The sequence below is a fragment of the Daldinia loculata genome (assembly GCF_022478755.1).
Source record: "Daldinia loculata strain CBS 113971 unplaced genomic scaffold F4817scaffold_36, whole genome shotgun sequence".
Taxonomy (NCBI): domain Eukaryota; kingdom Fungi; phylum Ascomycota; class Sordariomycetes; order Xylariales; family Hypoxylaceae; genus Daldinia; species Daldinia loculata.
Window position 1 is genome coordinate 189,558 of NW_026054890.1, and position 17,289 is coordinate 206,846.

A 17,289-nucleotide genomic window follows, 5' to 3' on the forward strand; every position below is an offset into this window, starting at 1 on the left:
TCGATAGCTAGAATGTAACCATGCATCCAACATCCAACATTAGCCAGCCACATGCACCAGATTATTTAGAGCCTTCATTAATCGTATCCCAATGCATGCAGAAGCATATCCGCTTCCCTTTGGAGTCTAGCCTCGCTATTATTAACCGTGTCATCACCGGTACAATGGTAAAGGCCGACACGATAAACACCGTCTCGGGTTCTCGTAACGCGCCACTTTCAATATTGGGGATTTGGGGATTTAGGGATTTGGGGATTTGGCTCCCCTAGGTGATAAATGTTTTAGCAGGTAACTTTTGTAAGCTAGCATCCGCCCTCTCCCACTTTTGTCAACTGCACCCTCCCTTAGCAACTCTATAGGTAAGACCCTCCGCTACTAACTTTAAGCCTTGGGTAGTAGGTACCGTGTAGAGCTTCAAGGGGGGAAAGTGCACTTTATTGGCTGTTGCTGATGAAGGGGATACACCTGCATTTCTAGACGTGCCCATACGGAATATGAAATATATATTACGAACAACCTAATGTAGTAGCGCCTACCTATTGCTTACATCTAGGCGTACATAGATAGGAACACAATGACCGTCTGAGATAAGGTACAGCTCGTACGTATAGTATACTTAACTTAATATATGTTGTATCATGTAACTATACTTTGTGTTCTGTTCTCTCATAAATAGCCTCCTACCAGCATTCAAGAATATATTTGGCCCCAACCCCAGTCTACCTCCTCTCGCTATTATATCATTCACTCATTTTCAGCTTCAGTTTTCTTTTGCTCTCAAGTCCATATTCAATATCACTTGCTATTTCAAAACAGCGCGGAGTAAAATGGAACAACAGCAAGCGGGTAGTTCTTCTTCTAACCCAACAACATTACCTACACCTAGTACTGATAGGAGTCCCTCGAGAGATGATATAGGAGGCTCCCAACATTCACGTCGGGTAGAACCTACAAACCCTCTCGCGTCGCCGTCAGTCTCACGCCCGGCATCTAGTGAGAGCTCTGGTGTTATTACTAGGCGACCAGCTGCGCCACGGTATTTTCACTCGCGAAGGATTAAAAAAGGAGAAGAAGTAGAGAAGCCCTGGCTCAAAAAAAGGGACCACAGGGAGAAATGGGTCACTATTCTTCCTATTACGGGGTTCTTAGTGGGTTTGGGCATATCTGCTTTTCTGGTATGGGACGGGCTACGATCCGTCGCCAAGCATAATTACTGCTTAGTACTTGAAGATAATTTCGCGAACTTCAACGATAACGTATGGACAAAAGAGGTCCAGGTCGGTGGCTTTGGGTAAGGCAAAACTTACCTTGTTGTCATGTTTTTGTTGAAACTGACAGCTTATATGTAGCAACGGCGAATTCGAACAGACTACCGGAGATGATGAGAATGTCTATGTAAACAGTGGTCATCTCTTCATCAAGCCGACCCTTCAAGATGCAAACCTAATCAACAAAGATTCTCTAATCAACCTCTTGGAAGATGGAACCTGTACTTCCAAGAAGCCATCTGATTGCATAGCTGCGACTAATACCACTGCCGGGAATGCAACCATCGTCCCTCCTGTTAAATCTGGCCGTATTCATACCAAGAAAGGCGCAACAATCAAATACGGCCGCGTCGAAGTTACCGCTAAACTTCCCCAGGGAGATTGGCTCTGGCCGGCCATCTGGATGATGCCCGTTAACGATACATACGGGCCTTGGCCAGCCAGCGGCGAGATCGATATTATGGAGAGCCGGGGGAACAACTGGACATACGCTCAAGGCGGCAATGATATCGTGTCGTCGGCTCTGCACTGGGGGCCAGATCCTAACAACGACGCGTGGTGGAAGACTAACGTAAAGCGCAAGGCTTTGCATACAACATACTCTTCCGGTTTCAATACTTTCGGCGTCGAGTGGTCCCAGAAATACCTCTTCACCTATGTCAACTCCCGCCTCCTGCAGGTCCTCTACACCAACTTTGATGAACCGCTCTGGACACGTGGTGGTTTCCCTGAGGCCTCCAGCAACGGTTCACGTCTAGTGGATACCTGGTCGCGCACGGGACGTTTCAGCACCCCTTTTGACCAGAAATTCTACCTGATATTGAACGTTGCCGTTGGTGGCACTAACGGTTGGTTCGAGGATGCACAGAGCGGTAAGCCGTGGATTGACAACAATCCCAACACCAAGAAGGACTTTTGGAACGCGCAGAATTCGTGGTTACCAACTTGGATCAGTCCGGCAATGGAAGTAAGCAAGGTTATCATGTGGCAACAGTGCGACGGGAATGAGGAGTTGTAATTGGGTAAATCTCCGTAGTTGTTCAGGTTTCTAAGTAGGAGAGGGCTTGGAAAGATAAGCACACCCGACATTTCTTAGCCTTACAGATACATTATAATATTCATAATATTCATGTAGCGACGACCTCGATGTCACAAAGCATTAGATTAGTCTACTAAAGTTTTTAATGACGACTTTGCGATTACAGATGCTTTGTCTAGGTACTTAATAATGCTTTCGTAGTCATATCAAGCTACACCTTAGGTAGCTTCTAAGAATTTACCTGGTCTACGATAGATCTTGAAATTTACGACAGGTACCTTTGTAAGTGCAATACATGCTTAGGTAGTTGATCGGCACGAACCCCTGAACTACCACGTTGCTAAGTTAATGTCTTAGGTGCTCAAGTCTCGACTGGTCGAGGTAGATTCAGCCGCAATGTTCGAACATGCGTCTAGAACAACCTATTCCCCTGTATACCCGAATACTATAAATTCGCAAGCGTATCTTACTAGCGTTTACTAGGAGATGAGATGAGTTTAAATTTTGCCTTGGAGGTTGGTTTGATAGCTACATGTAGAACTTCATTCCGATTCCAAAATACTTACCTATTTACCTACCTTAGGTACCTACCTACCTAGGTAGGTATTTGATACCTACTACATACACAGGCAGTTAAGCCTTTGGAGAGTATAGGTATAGATAAACCAACAGGAGTCGACAGGGCTTGCTGCGGTGTAACGCTCCAAACTCCAGCGGTAATCAATAGTTCGATACCTTAAATACCCGGATTACCGAGATAAAAAACGATCCTCGCTAAGATTTATTATCTTCGATTGATAAGAATCGACTTTTAAGATCGAAATCATGTTAGATATTAGTTTGCCACTTTCTATCACTTTGCTAGATATAGCGATCTATACGCTTCGAAGTGCGCAATAATTAGAGAACATAGGTAGGTAAGCAATATCATTTGAAGTGTATCGCTAATATGATCTATCAGAAGAATGATTTTTTATTTTTTCGTATATGCGTCATAGATAATCCCAAAGCAGCTATCACGAACCAGCCTACCTCTGTTTCCAGAAGTTATCCGCTTACCGCTCGCTAGGCGCTATGGCTTTAGGTATGGCACAAACTAATAGTTCGAACCGCTGTGGCTATCTACCAAGCCATCTTGATGTAACCCACGCGACATGAATCGGACCGCAGCTTACATCTTTGCTGCGTATCTATGTCGTAGATAGGTAAGATACTTGGGTGCGCTCGCCTATTAGAGGAACCGTTCTTGAAAAGTCCGTATGCAGTTTGCGCCGAGAATACGAGAAATATGACAACACTTGCAGTATGCATGGGTCTCGGCTGTGCGCCAATCATATCACGTCTTTTCACTATTAAACCGTATCGTAGCCATCATGACAACGTGCCTCATCACACAGCAGTCATATACATCGGCCCATCCGGCTCGATTTGGAAGAAACTAGAGCTTGGATTCGCCTCCCTATTGGAAAATGCGCCTCTATGCCCGTAGGGTCGGTGCATTTATATCTGCCAGAGCTGCATAGGTATACCCGGTATACCAGCCCCAAGGGCCCAGACTCTCGATCCAGCTCAGCACCGATATATTGCCTCGCACGGCGGCTTTGGTTTGGCTTGCCTAGATCCCCTCTGTTCTTGCTAGGTAAGCAATATCCGCCACCTCGCATTGTCTCCCCAACATTATCCGAATGGAGTTCCTCCCAGGGCATCGGTGCTTTCGAGCTTCGCGTGGTACATGTGTTGTAGTTGCCAAAGCCTCGGCCCGAAGGTGTCTGTATTCGCTATAGGCGTAGTCGATAGTTCATTCAATGGTTGTTATCTATATACCTAACCACTTACGTACCTAATATCTTGGAAGAACGAGCCGAGAAGATACTGTAGTAGGTACCGCTAACTCTTAGGTACTATGTACGTAGCATTAGAAAGGGCCCATGGCTATCAGGAAGTAGCATCAGGAAGTAGCATCAGAAAACTGCAGTCAGCTACGGTCCTATGTAACTCTTCATACGAATCTCGGTTGCAATGCACTTTGATAGGGGTTTGAGTATAATAATTGGGAAGTCTAGTTGCCTCTTTACCTGTCCATCACCACGGCCGAGTAGGATTAAGTGGCACTGAAAAGCCATCCATACATCCATTTCCTTGGCTTCTAGAATCATTGGGCCTCTATTTCCGTCGTCTGCTGTTATTTGCGGCTGAAATTACCTAGCTCAAATCGTTGTTGATCCAGCAGCTATTGATTATATGCAAGTACTTACTTACTCGAGTCTATCTTTAAATTATACCTACCCGAGCGGCTTGTGACTACACATCGGGCAGTCTCGAAGCAACCTGATACTCTAACCTATCTTGCTTGGACCGTAAGCCACTTCATACTATTTAAGTCGCACCAACAAGTAGACTTCTCGCTAGTGTCTTATCTAAGGTTGTCTCTCAAAGGTTCCGAGTGAAGGTTTGCGCCGACTCAAATATCTTCATTTGCCTTCTTACCTTCTTGCCTTTACGTTCTTTTCTTGTTTCCCATGCTACGCTCCGACATTTGATCGTCTCTCGGAAGCCTGTCACTTAGCCTCCATACAGAGGCCCAACCGTAGTGGGATGCTGCCACATTATCTGGATAGTGTAGATTACACGTGTGGCTGTTGAATCTCAGCTTGGCAGCTTCACGAGCATAGCTGCTTAAATTATTTACTATTGTAAGTTCCTCATGCTTCGTCGCTGTTGCAGTCGAGCTTCTTCTCACGCCGGGGTTTTAACTTGAATGGCTTTCGCAGCATAACTATGCTACGGTTGCTATTAAGTATCATCCTTTCTATTCCTCTTACTGACTACCGAGATGCTAACCTGCTCGTCCCTCGGCCCACAGACGCTCATTTTTTCTTATCAAGACTGTGTAATCAGCTTGATTCTGAGAAGGTAGCCCGCGCAATCGGTCTCCTTTTCGTTCGTTTGGTTCAATAGTTAGGCCCCGTGTCGATAAAATAAATCGCAACATGGGCTTGTCTAGCTATTTTAAGGCCAAACGGCCGATAGACAAAAGAAAGAAAGGACCATCTCACTTACCGAGTAGGGGGCTTCTAACAGAGAGGGCCCTTACGGGGCTGATAAATCTGAATGATTTCACCGCTCCTAATGCGCCATCGGATTTTGACTCGTCAAGAAATTCGATTTCCGGGCGCTCTACGCGATCTACGACGGGCTCGGTTTTTTTGGACGGTATAAAGCACGAGGTGATGGTAAATTTTCTATATCAACAACAGTGTTCGCATGTATGGGTTGGCGATGGGAGTGGAGACTTGGAGGGAGTTCTCCTCCGTAAGTCCAGGGGGTTATACATGACTTGTCCATCTTCGTTAACGAATTCGACTATCGCGATGGCTTGCGCCACTCTTAACGTCGAGGTAACGCCCTATTCCCGACCTCTGATTTAAGGCTCTTCTTGCTAAATCATTTATAGTGCGCCATGACTGTTAACTCTAGGGTTATCAAGACATTCCTCTCGTGGTCTCCCGGTGCTACGGATGTGCCGTTGATGAACGGCCTTCGAATTCAAATCATGCCATCAGTTGACGAGCTATCAAGAGCAAGAAAGCACCAGTTTGCAGCTTTCTTAGCGGCAGAATCGTTGCTAGTCGTCTGGGACGATGATCCGTTACATCTCGTTCCCCGAGCTCAAGCCATCGAGTCGGAGTTGATGGAGTTAATCTGGCAACGTAGCGAGATTAGCGACGATGAAGGAGAGAAAAATCCAGAGTATTTTTCCGGAGAAGTCGAACTAGACGAGGAGAGCGGCCAAATCGAGCCCGAAAAGAGACCGGTACACCTATTGAACACGTATCTCGTTTCTATCGTCATAATACTCATTACTATGTCCCTGGGCGCGGCCTGGAGACAGCTTGCTATTGAAGTTTCGGTCGACGACAGCTTCGCACGGTTAGGTCTAGTAGTCCTATTACCGATTCAGGTTTTCTTCTCCTTATTCTTCGCCCAAGTCCTCGTCGGATGCATAGCCCAGATGTTCGGGCCTGTCCGCCAGCTTACAATCAACTCCAAATACTATTCCGCCCGGCCGCCTCCTAGGCTGGCAACTGTAACTTTACCACATGTTGTAAGTGTATATCCTTATGGAAGTGTTGCTGTTTCTAGGTAACAACACCATATGATCGCCCCTGTTGGATGCTGTTTTAGCCCAGCATGAGGTTGAGGTGCCCTTCTGGATGTATCGATGCTAACGTCTTAATTTGATATCCACGATAGACCATACAATGTCCAATCTATAAAGAAGGCCTCGCAGCTGTCATTCAACCCACCGTTAGGTCTGTACAGCGTGCTATTAGCACATACGAGCTGCAAGGTGGCTCTGCAAACATGTTTATCAACGACGACGGTCTACAGCTTATCCCCGAGGAGGACCGAATAGCTCGTATAGACTTCTACGCCAGCCATAGTATAGGCTGGGTTGCCCGTCCTAAACACGGCGAAAACGGCTTCCTGCGCCGCGGCAAGTTTAAGAAAGCATCTAATATGAATTTCGGACTGATGATCACTTGCAAAGTGGAGGATAAGTTAGCACTGTATAACCGCGGCCCCGAATGGTCACAGATAGACGAGGCTTTTGCCTACGAGCAAGCATTGAAAGAGGTTCTCGAAGAGGACGGCAGGGCTTGGGCTGATGGCAACATTCGTGTCGGCGACTATATTCTTCTTAGTATGTTCCCCTATCCCGACCGTTTTAGAATGCTGGCATCGGCCTAACAATACTAACTATAACGCCAGTCGACTCCGATACACGTGTTCCATCCGATTGTCTTCTGGATGCAGTTTCAGAGATGGAGCAGTCTCTCGACATCGGCATCATGCAGTTCTCTTCCGGTGTTATGCAGGTCGTCCACACATACTTTGAGAACGGCATTACATTCTTCACAAATCTCATATACAGCGCCATTAGGTACACAGTCGCCAACGGCGACGTTGCTCCCTTCGTCGGCCATAACGCTGTGCTACGATGGAGTGCGATTCAGCAGGTTTCATACAAAGACCAAGATGGGTACGAGAAGTTCTGGTCCGAATCGCACGTCTCTGAAGACTTTGACATGTCCCTTCGCCTACAGTGCCGCGGGTATATTATTCGCCTTGCCGCATGGGCTGGAGAGGGCTTCAAAGAAGGCGTTTCTCTGACCGTTTATGACGAGTTAGCCCGATGGGAGAAGTATGCATACGGCTGCAACGAACTGCTCTTCCATCCTATTCGGCAGTGGATTTGGAAGGGTCCCTTCACGCCTCTGTTTCGCCAATTCCTTTGTTCCAACGTCCGCTTGACATCCAAGATCACGATCATCTCATACATCGGTACGTATTATGCTATAGGCGCAGCATGGATCATGACTTCGGTTAACTATTTCATCATGGGTTGGTTTAACGGGTACCTGGACAAGTATTATATCGACTCTTGGAAAGTCTGGTTCTCTATCATTATCGTCTTCAACGGCCTCGGCAATATAGGTCTAGCCATGATGCGATATCGCGTGGGAGAAAGGTCACTTGCGTATGCCCTGTATGAAAACTTCAAGTGGACGTCCCTTCTAGCCATCTTTCTAGGAGGCTTGTCTCTCCATATAAGCCAGGCGTTATTGTGTCACATGTTCGAAATCGACATGAGCTGGGGCGCGACGTCGAAAGAGGCCGAGTTCTCAAACTTCTTCATTGAGGTTCCGAGGGTCATAAAGAGATTTAAATTCTCCATGATCTTCTCGCTACTCTTCCTCGTGGGAATGGTCATCATAGCCGTCGCGCCATTCATTCCGAGCGACTGGCGTATTACAGATTTTGTCGCTATCTTACCCATGGCGACCGTCGCAAGCAGTCACTTTCTTTTGCCTCTCGCGCTCAACCCTGCGCTCATGACTTTTTCGTGGTAACTGGTCATGATGTATATATGTATATATATTTAATTCTCGTTATAATTATTAATCTTATAATTTTATTCTTCTTGAAAAAAAAACGAAATTAGTAAAAAACAAGCTTGGAGTTATTTGTATTCTGAAGCTGTCCAAGGGCCTTGGCGTGCTAGTGATTTCGAATACTAGGTATTATTCGGTTAGACGGGATCTGGGCAACAAGAGGTAATAAATAGTGTAACTAACAATAACACGCAAAGCTAAGGCGGGTATTTCTTGTAGGTTTGCATGAGCGTGTTTGTTTCATTGAAGCACCGGAGATACTTACGTAATGTACATATGCACGTGAGGTACTTAGGTACGCATGAACAAACAATAAGCCAGACGATCTATTGGTGTAAATCCAATACCGCTAACTGTACGTAGCCGAAGGGATACATGTATCTAAGTATTTAATTGATATTGCTGAGACATCGGGTAGGTAGCGTTACTTATTATCCGGTATATAATTCTACCTGTGAGGGAGGTACATGTACTTACGTCATCTGTCAGAGGTTAAATGAAATTACCGGGAAGTCTACCTCTTAGGCGCTTTAGAAGTACCTAGGACAACCCATACGTAAGCCTTATAACCTATAATCGGGCTGTACTTATATACACTGTCTAACAGACAACAGTCACCAGTCGCCAGTCGTCATTCACTGTTCCTAAGCCTACAGTATCGAGTCCTTCTGAACGAATAGAACAAAGGAAAAGGAGCATATGTACTGTACTATTATATTAGATCAGACTGATATTAGATATTTTATCACCCGGCGCTACAAGCCGACCGCCTCGATTAGCTTAATCAATGCGGATCAACTAATCCTTAATAAGTATAGCATCGAACGGAGCCCGTTGCAGATCGGCAAAGACCCCTGGCCCCTTGCTACCTTAGCTAACATTTTACACGTGGGTCCGGGTTGCTTCGCTGCTCGGCTAGCCGCCTTAGCTTCAATTCATGGCTTTAATTGATCTTGACTGGTCAGCTAAGCCCCCTTTTCCTAACTTTCAAATTACGTAGGTACCTAGGTACACCGGGTATTCCCTTTCGACCTTTCGACCTTTCACGGCACGTCGCGTCCTCATGGAAATAAAGGAGGACAGGATGGGGGCGGGATGAATAAGGGGCTTTGTATGCTTTTTTTTTTTTTTTTATTATCGTTCATCCGTTCATTCACTTATCCAACTCAACCTCTTGTCACTCATTAATGCTTATCAATGCTTGCTGGAAGTCTTGCTAATACCAATTGTCCACCTAATTGTCTAAAATTACGCATCTAACACTCCTTCATCACTCCTCGGTTGACCACTTGAAACACAACACCTACGATCCTTACTTCTTACCTACCTAATTCGTATATAACTTATATAACTAACCTATATCATCTTTGCTATCTAATCTCTAACTCGAGCAATTCAACACTTTGGCGACGTTGTCTCCTAACGTACAAGTGCCTGCTTACGAGCTATCATCTCCGCTTCGACTCTAGAAATCGGTCTACTTACCACTGGAGACTATGCGGTCGGCGAGATAGTTCCGTAGCAGGTTCCAGCAGTTTATAGAATTATCTACTCACTCACGACCCCTTGGCTGGTATAACGGGGTTACCACATTCGCTTTGCACCATACAGTACTACCTTCTACGAGGTAGCTGACTTATTCGAATATATTGCTTCACTGCTTAATTATCACGACCCGAGGCCGAGCCCTCGACCATCTATCACGATGCCGGCTAAATCAAATTTGATGCTAGCCGCCGCGCTATTCTCTTCCGTGTTCGTATCTCCTGTCGCCGCTCAGCTATACACCGATTGCAATCCCTTGAATCAGACCTGCCCGCCAGACCCGGCTCTCGGGACAATGCATATGTTCAACTTCAATGCTACGCCACCGGAACATACGTTCAATTTGACTGCCGGAACTGTCGAGTACAACGCTGATACAGGGGGTGCCTTCACAATGCGCAAGAGAGGCGAATCGGTAACCCTGACCTCGAATTTCTATTTCTTCTTTGGAAAAACAGAAGTGTTCTTAAAAGCAGCATCCGGTACCGGTGTGATCAGCTCCATTGTTTGGTCTTCCGATGTTCTCGACGAGGTTGATTGGGAATTCAAGGGAGGGAATGCAACCCATGCGTTTTCTAACTACTTTGGAAAAGGAGTACCAGACTGGAAAAACGGAGGAGATCATCCCGTCGAAGGCGGGGTGTTGGACGATTATCACAACTATACTTGCGTGTGGACGAAGGAAAAACTAGAGTGGTGGCTAGACGGCGGGCTCATCCGTACGCTGTTACCCAAGGATGCCAATAACACATTCTACTACCCCCAAACGCCGATGAAGCTCAGTATCGGTATCTGGGCCGGTGGTGATCCGGACGCGCCAAAGGGAACTATTGAATGGGCTGGTGGAGTTACAGATTACTCTGAACCGCACACGATGTACGTGAAGAGTGCTTTTGTCGAAGACTACTCTTCCGGCAAAGAGTATTCCTACGGCGACCGTAGTGGGTCTTGGGAGAGTATTAAGATTGTGAGGTAGGTCTATTCTCTAGGCGGGAATATGTCCTTGTGTGTCACGACTGGTTTAGACTAACTTTGCACAATTTAGCGGCAACTCCACGGCGTTTGAGAATATCAACAAGGAACCAGAGAAGTCACTTTCTGATAAATGGAATGAGCTTCCTTCCGGCACCAAATCTGGCGTTTATGCCGCTGCAGGTGGAGTTGGCGCCATTCTTTTGGTTGCTTTGATCTTCTATTATTTCAAGCAGAGACGTCGTGGTCAGCAAGAGGCTGCTCTTGCGGCTCAGCGACTTGAACAAGATCGTGTAGAGCTAGAGAGGTTCAAGAAGGAAGGGAGAGATCCTGACGCGCTCGCTTTCGATGGGGCCGAGTATAATGCTAAGAGCGGAATGGCTACTACGGCCTACGGCTTGCCGGATTCGCCTCCGGGAAGCTCTGCCGGTCCACCAGAGAAAGCCTGGGATCCGACAGGCTCAAGTAGCGCTGCTGCCATGCCGCTACTTCGTGACGATACGATGAGCAATTACAGAGATAGTCCAGGTTCAGGCCCAGCTCCTCAAATTCCGGCCCCAACTTCTACATCTCCGGTCAACCGCAGTTTCTCCCCCTCCAACGCACCCGGGCAAATGGGATCTTCGGGACCCCAAGGCAACGGAAACGGGGCTTACGGAGGAGCCCGATGATAGGGCTGGATTGTAATGGCTAGATGAGGTGGACTTTCATATTTGCTATCGTTTGGTTTACAAGGGTGGGAAGCAGACTAGATAAATAAATCTAGTCGGGATAATTGCGAGGCAGTTGCGTCGAGAACTCGGACAAAAGAGTTGGGAATATGCTGTGGCAGAAGAGATGTTCCGTTTTCGGCTGGCTACGATAGGATCATGAGTGCTATTTAATCTTTCAATACCCCGATAGTTGGATATAATTGTTGGATATATTGACATCTATCTAAAATGTACACGACACGAAACATCGCACTTTTGTAATTCTAGTCGATGTTGAAACGCAATCGCCTCGATTCTAATTTAGCTAATCTACTACTAAGTTCCTATGTAGTTACTTCCACGAACGACATTAGAATACCCAGGTGCTACATGGAAGATGAATAAATAAATAAGTATCTCAGAGAATACTGAAACTTATAAGTGTTTCGAGCTCATCTATAATTTAATAATAGAGACTCGAAGATAACATGAGAAGCATGTACGAGGATATGTCCCCAATGGTTCCAGTTTGAAAGGGGTAATTGGATTATCCTACGGAGGTATGTACAAGTGATTTGCTCGTCAGATAACCAAGCCCCATCCCCTTTTACTCTGTGTTCTTCATATCCCCCTTACATGTCCACCCAGCCCAGCCTACTCTACAAACTACCTAGGTACCTACTCATCCCATCTATTTGCAAGCTTGCCAGCTGACGTGCACCTGCTGGGTAAAGGCGACCGTGGCGTCGTCGTCGGAGATTTGGCCCGAGGCGCTCGCGTTGCTCGACGTCAGCGCAATGCGGTTGTTGACGTTGAGAATTCCGGTGGCGCCGCAGGGAGACCAGATGATGGAAGCAGTCGGGATTTGGTCTTGCTTAGTGTATACCTGGCCATCAGCCCAGATCCCACCTCCGTCGATCGAGGTCCTCGTGGTGGTCTAATGTATGTGAGCGAGGTCCTAAAATCTAGGATACAGTAGCAGAGTCAGGGGTAGAATACTTACGGTAGCAGCGGCATCCTGCGAGAAGTAGTAGGTCGAGTAAAAGGTACCGGTGACGCCGGTTTCGAGCTGGGCGTATCCGTGGTAGGTAGACTCGACGATGGCGAACTGGAATCCTCCGGGGTACTTGAGGTTCAAGTGGAGCTGGCAGTTCTTGGACTTGTCCGACGGCCCGGTGCCAGGTCCGGTGTAGACCTGGAAAGCGTCAAAGCCGAAGGTGATGACCTAGATGATCGGTTAGTCGTAGAATTGGCTTTATCGAGGGAGCTGAGATTCTCGCCTTTCCGTCGGGAGAGAGGTCAGTAGTCACGGTTCCCTGGGGACACCCGTTTCCACTGGCGGAAGCGCTGACGATGCTAATCTCATCTGGCTGGGGAGTATCACTTCCGCCGATGATACCGATGGGGGTGGCCGCGGCGAGGACCGGAGTAAGTAGAGCAACGACGGATCGCATGATGATTTCTGTTTACCTAGGTAAAGGGGACTTTTATTGGGGTTTGAAACTGCGTAGGGAGAATATGCTGGATTGTGCTGATACGGAAAAGATCTACTTCGTCGTGGGATAAGGTCGTATATTTATAACCTTCCGATCATCATCCCCAGCGCACTATCGAGCTTCAACCCTGGAGCCTAGGCCGATGGTTAGAACCCGTCTTCCGACTAGCACGGAGGCAGTCCCCAGCAGCCCAAGGCGCTCTAGACAACACGATGGGAAGTCGTGAGAAATCGTAAGAAGACGCGCTGATTAATTTCGGGAATAGAATGCGAACCTAGACCTCGCGATCCATGAGCTCGACCCTAGCCATAGACCTTCCAGCCTCATCCATAAATTTACGGTTCAATTGACGGTCGTGGAAGAATAGATGAAATCAAATTAATACCAGGAAGCCTAGCTGTTATAGCTACTCCGCTGGTTCGGGACAGATTTCTTTTTATAGAAAGCATCAGCAGCAAATTCCAAACCCCTGACCTGATACCTCATACTATGTAGAAGCTAAACCAGCCACATGATGCGGGACTGAAGCAACTCGCCGTCCAACTATGTGGAATTCGATTCGAACCCGCGGGTAGGGTAAGAAATGATGGAGGCTCCAGAAACAAGATGCTGGGTATATGCAATTTAGACCGCATGGAAATCTAGGTCCGGACAGAGACATGGCTGCTGATACTATTTTGAGTCAGAGCAGGGTATCGATATATTACCTAGGCTTCATTAACTATAGCTTGAATGCATAATAAACGAGTGTAATAACGAAGTGCATTTATGTCAGACGGAAGAGCTAATACCTACCTCTACGTAATGAGTTGCTCGTAATATTGCTTACCCTTCATCTCACTAGCTGTAGGTACCTATTATAGTACCAGGGCGTCTCGACCGTAGACCCGACGATATTATGTCGAAGCATCGGACCGTCAACCGCCAGGCCTAACTCTTCTTAGGACCATCCGGATTGAAAGGATATAGCAAGAACCAACAGCGCTCGACGGATCCAAAACGGGGATCGTGACGAGCCTGGTGAATCCGGAAACATTTCAACAGCGAAAACCGGGCGACTCCGTCAGCGAGCTTTGGCTAGAACGCTCGAGTCTCGTAGGACTCTGATCGTCAGCAATGGGAAAATCTCCCTATTTGGTCTTTCAAGCCTCTTTAACCTCTTTAGCCGCGTTGGCGAGCGCCAGGGGAAAAGAGAAAAAAAAGGGGGACAAAAATGCGCGCTAAGCCCAAGACACATACATGCCGTCTACACGTGTTGTCCAAGGATGGATTGAGATGAAACGGTCCGTACTTTTCTTGTCGTAGTTCCGTCCAGCCAGCTCCGAAGTGCTGCTTCTCGCCCCGACGATGGACTGAAACTGGAAAAAGTCGTCTCGCGGGCTAGACCGTCTACTCGACGAGCAGGCTCTCGACGACGTGCTCGAGTCCGAACTTCCAGATCACGGCTCATATGGTCGTATAGACGTATTTATTGCATGATCTGGACTCTCAGCTGAAGTTGTTTCGACCACCTGACGTGATCTATGTAACGATACCGAAGACGACGTAAGAACGTTGTATGTGGTAGTGCTTCGTAGCACTCGCCATCCGTAGCACTCGCCATCAGTAGCATCCAAATTTAGAAGATCCAGTTACCGAGATGTGATTGGCGGTTAATATAATAAATCCCCCTCATGGCCTCATGGGCACGCCAGTAAGCCCCTTCATTAGCTCTTTTCGATGGTCGGAGCTGTCAATGTTGCATTTACACCCCGCTGAGGGGCTAGAAGCTATGCTATGTAGGTAGGTATCTATCTTGCGAAGTAGGTAAAGCGTACGATGTACGTCGCGCCACCAAAAGGAAACAAGAGTAAATTTGCTGTATGCTCTCGATCGAGCAAGGTAAGCCATTGTCGGTTACGAAGCTGACAATCTCTTACCTTAGGCAAATATAAATTCTTATACCATTAACCTTAAGGCAACTTTAGTTTCACGCTGCGGATCTAGTTATACATAGCACGCCTGCAGTAAGCAACCGGGAAAAGCATCGTCATCATTAGATGAGCGTGAGTATAGTATCGTTGTTGAAAAGTCTAATGCTTCAAATGCTTTATGAGCAACGCCAGATAAGTGCGACCTTACATATTTACTCATTCAAGCTTCCACCTGTTTTAATATTCCTTCTAGATTTATGCTCTTAGGCCGCTCAATGGGTAGGCCAAGAGCACGGTCCCAAATGAGTTGAGCTAGGGGCCCCAATCCCCTGCTAACACCAAATGTTGCCGTGTAATAAAGGGTCTCATGGAAGCCGTAGTGGTGGAACAAAACGCCACTGCTCGAGTCGACGTTGGGGTAGGGGTTCTTGGTCTTTCCGTGTTTAGTTAATACTTGAGGAGCGATTTCGCTATTGGCCTTGACGAGCTTGAATACAGGGTCATTAGCAATCGCAGGGCGACTGGCAGCGTAATCCATCAAAGCTTCGAAGCGGGGATCGGGCTTGCGAAGGACAGCATGCCCATAACCTGGAACGACTCGACCGCTGTTGAGTGTTGACCACAGGTAGTCGTGAACATCTTTTTCAGAGTAATTCTCCGGGATGCTTTCTTTCATCTGGATAATCCACCGTAGAACCTCCTGCGCGGCGAGTCTGTGGGGTGTCACTGATTAGGTCTCGCACAGTAGCTATATAATGATTTGAGGACTTACCCATGTAAAGGCCCGGCTAAGCCTTGGAGGCCCGCGCTGTAACTCAGGAATGGATCGCTCAGGGCGCTCCCGACGAGGTGAGTAGCGTGAGCTGAGACGTTTCCGCCTTCGTGATCTCCATGGAGGGCAAGGTATAATCTTAGTAAGTCCTGGAAGTCTTCATTCTCTTTTCCACCCTTGCCTAGCATAGAGGCAAAGTTATAAGACCAGTCCTGTTCGGGGTCAACATCGCCAGGTAATGCACCACCGTCGCGATAGGAATTCTGATATATCTTGGCCGCGATCGTAGGTAGCTTAGCGATCAGACTAATGACATCGTCAAATGTAGGCTCCCAGTAGTCGGCCTTGTTCAAGCCTTCCTCGTACGCCTTGGCGAATTTCGAAGTATAGTTCAGAGCGCTAACCGCAATGGCGAACTGAGTCATGGGGTGCAAGTCTCGAGGGAAACTATCAAGCAGCTTGTTTACGAAATCAGGAAGCCGAGCCTGCTCGGCGAGTTCACGCGACAGTTGGCGGACCTGACCAACTGACGGCACTTTGCCGGTTAAGAGGAGCCAAAACATGGCTTCCGGGAGCATTTCCGTACCCGTCCTGCCTTTGGGCAACTCCTTTTGGCAATCCTTTATCGTTCGACCGTGAAATCGAATCCCCTCGTTTGCATCCAGTACAGAGCCTTCCCAGACCATTGCCTTTAGCCCTCTGTGTCAAAGTTAGCCCTTTGAAATTAGCATATAGTGCCGGCGCTGGCAATACCTCATGCCACCAATCGTGTTCTCAACCTTGACCTCACCGATGACCTTAGATCCATGGGCCTTGACCTTCTTCAGAAGCTCCCGTTTGGCGGGGATGACTTCTTTTAGAGTCTCCTTCAAGTCGGGCTCGGACGAGGAAGAGTACGATCTAACCGTGGGGAGAACTATCGCCGGGGTGGCACGCGGCTATTTACAATCGAAGTTAGTTAAACCTAGGCGAAACATTGGACATATATTTCTATGTCTGTATATATAAAGACTCGTGTCCACTTTCCTGAGTAGCTACTTACTCTTAAGGCCCCCAGCGCTCTCGTCGTTGTTCTAATATTCATCGCCATATTCAAACGTGGCAGGAGAGGTAGTTAGAATAGAGAGAGAAAGTATAAATAGTTATATGTAATCGATCAATGTAGAAATTGTTCCGAAGTTGAATATGCTAGATTTCTAAGGCCAATTCTCTAAAACGCCAAAGCAAGTTAGAAGAAGTAAGTTGTCAATGGCAAAGACAAAATATATAAAAACACAACAACAGGACAGAAAGAAAAGCGACAAGAAAGCACGTCGGGCCTTCTCTCTTAACTCCAACCGTTGAGATAAGATGGGTACCTACTTCTAACCCTTCTAACCTGCCTATTAAGTATCGTACCTGCTGTAGCTAGGTGGGTTAGGTACCTATATATCTAGGTACTTCGTACTTCTCCAGACAGCAGCAAGGCAACCCCTCCCCCGCATAACCGAGGAAACCCGTTAGTCGACCCCATTTGCCCGCTGCCCGTTGCTGACAATTGTCCATCCTAAGACGGTGTAGAATATAGGATGGCTAGGATGCACGTAGGGTAACGGTGTACAAATGTACCTAACATGTAAGCAGCCAACATGTAAC

General features: G+C 47.2%; 5 protein-coding genes across 5 annotated transcripts; 3 read left to right on the top strand and 2 right to left on the bottom strand.

The window, feature by feature from the left end:
• Positions 1-557: 557 nt before the first annotated feature.
• On the top strand, positions 558-2,474 carry F4817DRAFT_342344 (glycoside hydrolase family 16 protein). Its single transcript, XM_049303897.1, has 2 exons — positions 558-1,291; positions 1,350-2,474. The coding sequence occupies exons 1-2, from the start codon at positions 828-830 to the stop codon at positions 2,284-2,286; spliced, it is 1,401 nt and encodes a 466-aa protein (XP_049157548.1). The 5' UTR covers positions 558-827; the 3' UTR covers positions 2,287-2,474.
• A 2,660-nt stretch (positions 2,475-5,134) lies between these two features.
• Positions 5,135-8,249, top strand: F4817DRAFT_162909 (glycosyl transferase family group 2-domain-containing protein). Its single transcript, XM_049298123.1, has 4 exons — positions 5,135-5,705; positions 5,762-6,412; positions 6,562-7,012; positions 7,081-8,249. The coding sequence occupies exons 1-4, from the start codon at positions 5,298-5,300 to the stop codon at positions 8,220-8,222; spliced, it is 2,652 nt and encodes an 883-aa protein (XP_049157549.1). The 5' UTR covers positions 5,135-5,297; the 3' UTR covers positions 8,223-8,249.
• A 1,002-nt stretch (positions 8,250-9,251) lies between these two features.
• Positions 9,252-11,896, top strand: F4817DRAFT_342349 (glycoside hydrolase family 16 protein). Its single transcript, XM_049303898.1, has 2 exons — positions 9,252-10,781; positions 10,855-11,896. Exons 1-2 carry the CDS (start codon positions 9,970-9,972, stop codon positions 11,450-11,452), a joined length of 1,410 nt encoding a protein of 469 aa, XP_049157550.1. The 5' UTR covers positions 9,252-9,969; the 3' UTR covers positions 11,453-11,896.
• Positions 11,897-11,978: 82 nt separating this feature from the next.
• On the bottom strand, positions 11,979-13,144 carry F4817DRAFT_163026 (uncharacterized protein). The gene is made up of 3 exons (XM_049298124.1): positions 12,754-13,144; positions 12,477-12,698; positions 11,979-12,410 (listed from the first exon to the last, which is right to left on the bottom strand). Exons 1-3 carry the CDS (start codon positions 12,925-12,927, stop codon positions 12,165-12,167), a joined length of 642 nt encoding a protein of 213 aa, XP_049157551.1. The 5' UTR covers positions 12,928-13,144; the 3' UTR covers positions 11,979-12,164.
• Positions 13,145-15,102: 1,958 nt separating this feature from the next.
• F4817DRAFT_317433 (citrate synthase) lies at positions 15,103-16,744 on the bottom strand (the record flags this gene model as incomplete). Its single annotated transcript, XM_049300802.1, has 4 exons — positions 15,103-15,595; positions 15,655-16,353; positions 16,408-16,592; positions 16,697-16,744. 4 exons carry the CDS (start codon positions 16,742-16,744, stop codon positions 15,103-15,105), a joined length of 1,425 nt encoding a protein of 474 aa, XP_049157552.1.
• Positions 16,745-17,289: the final 545 nt, after the last annotated feature.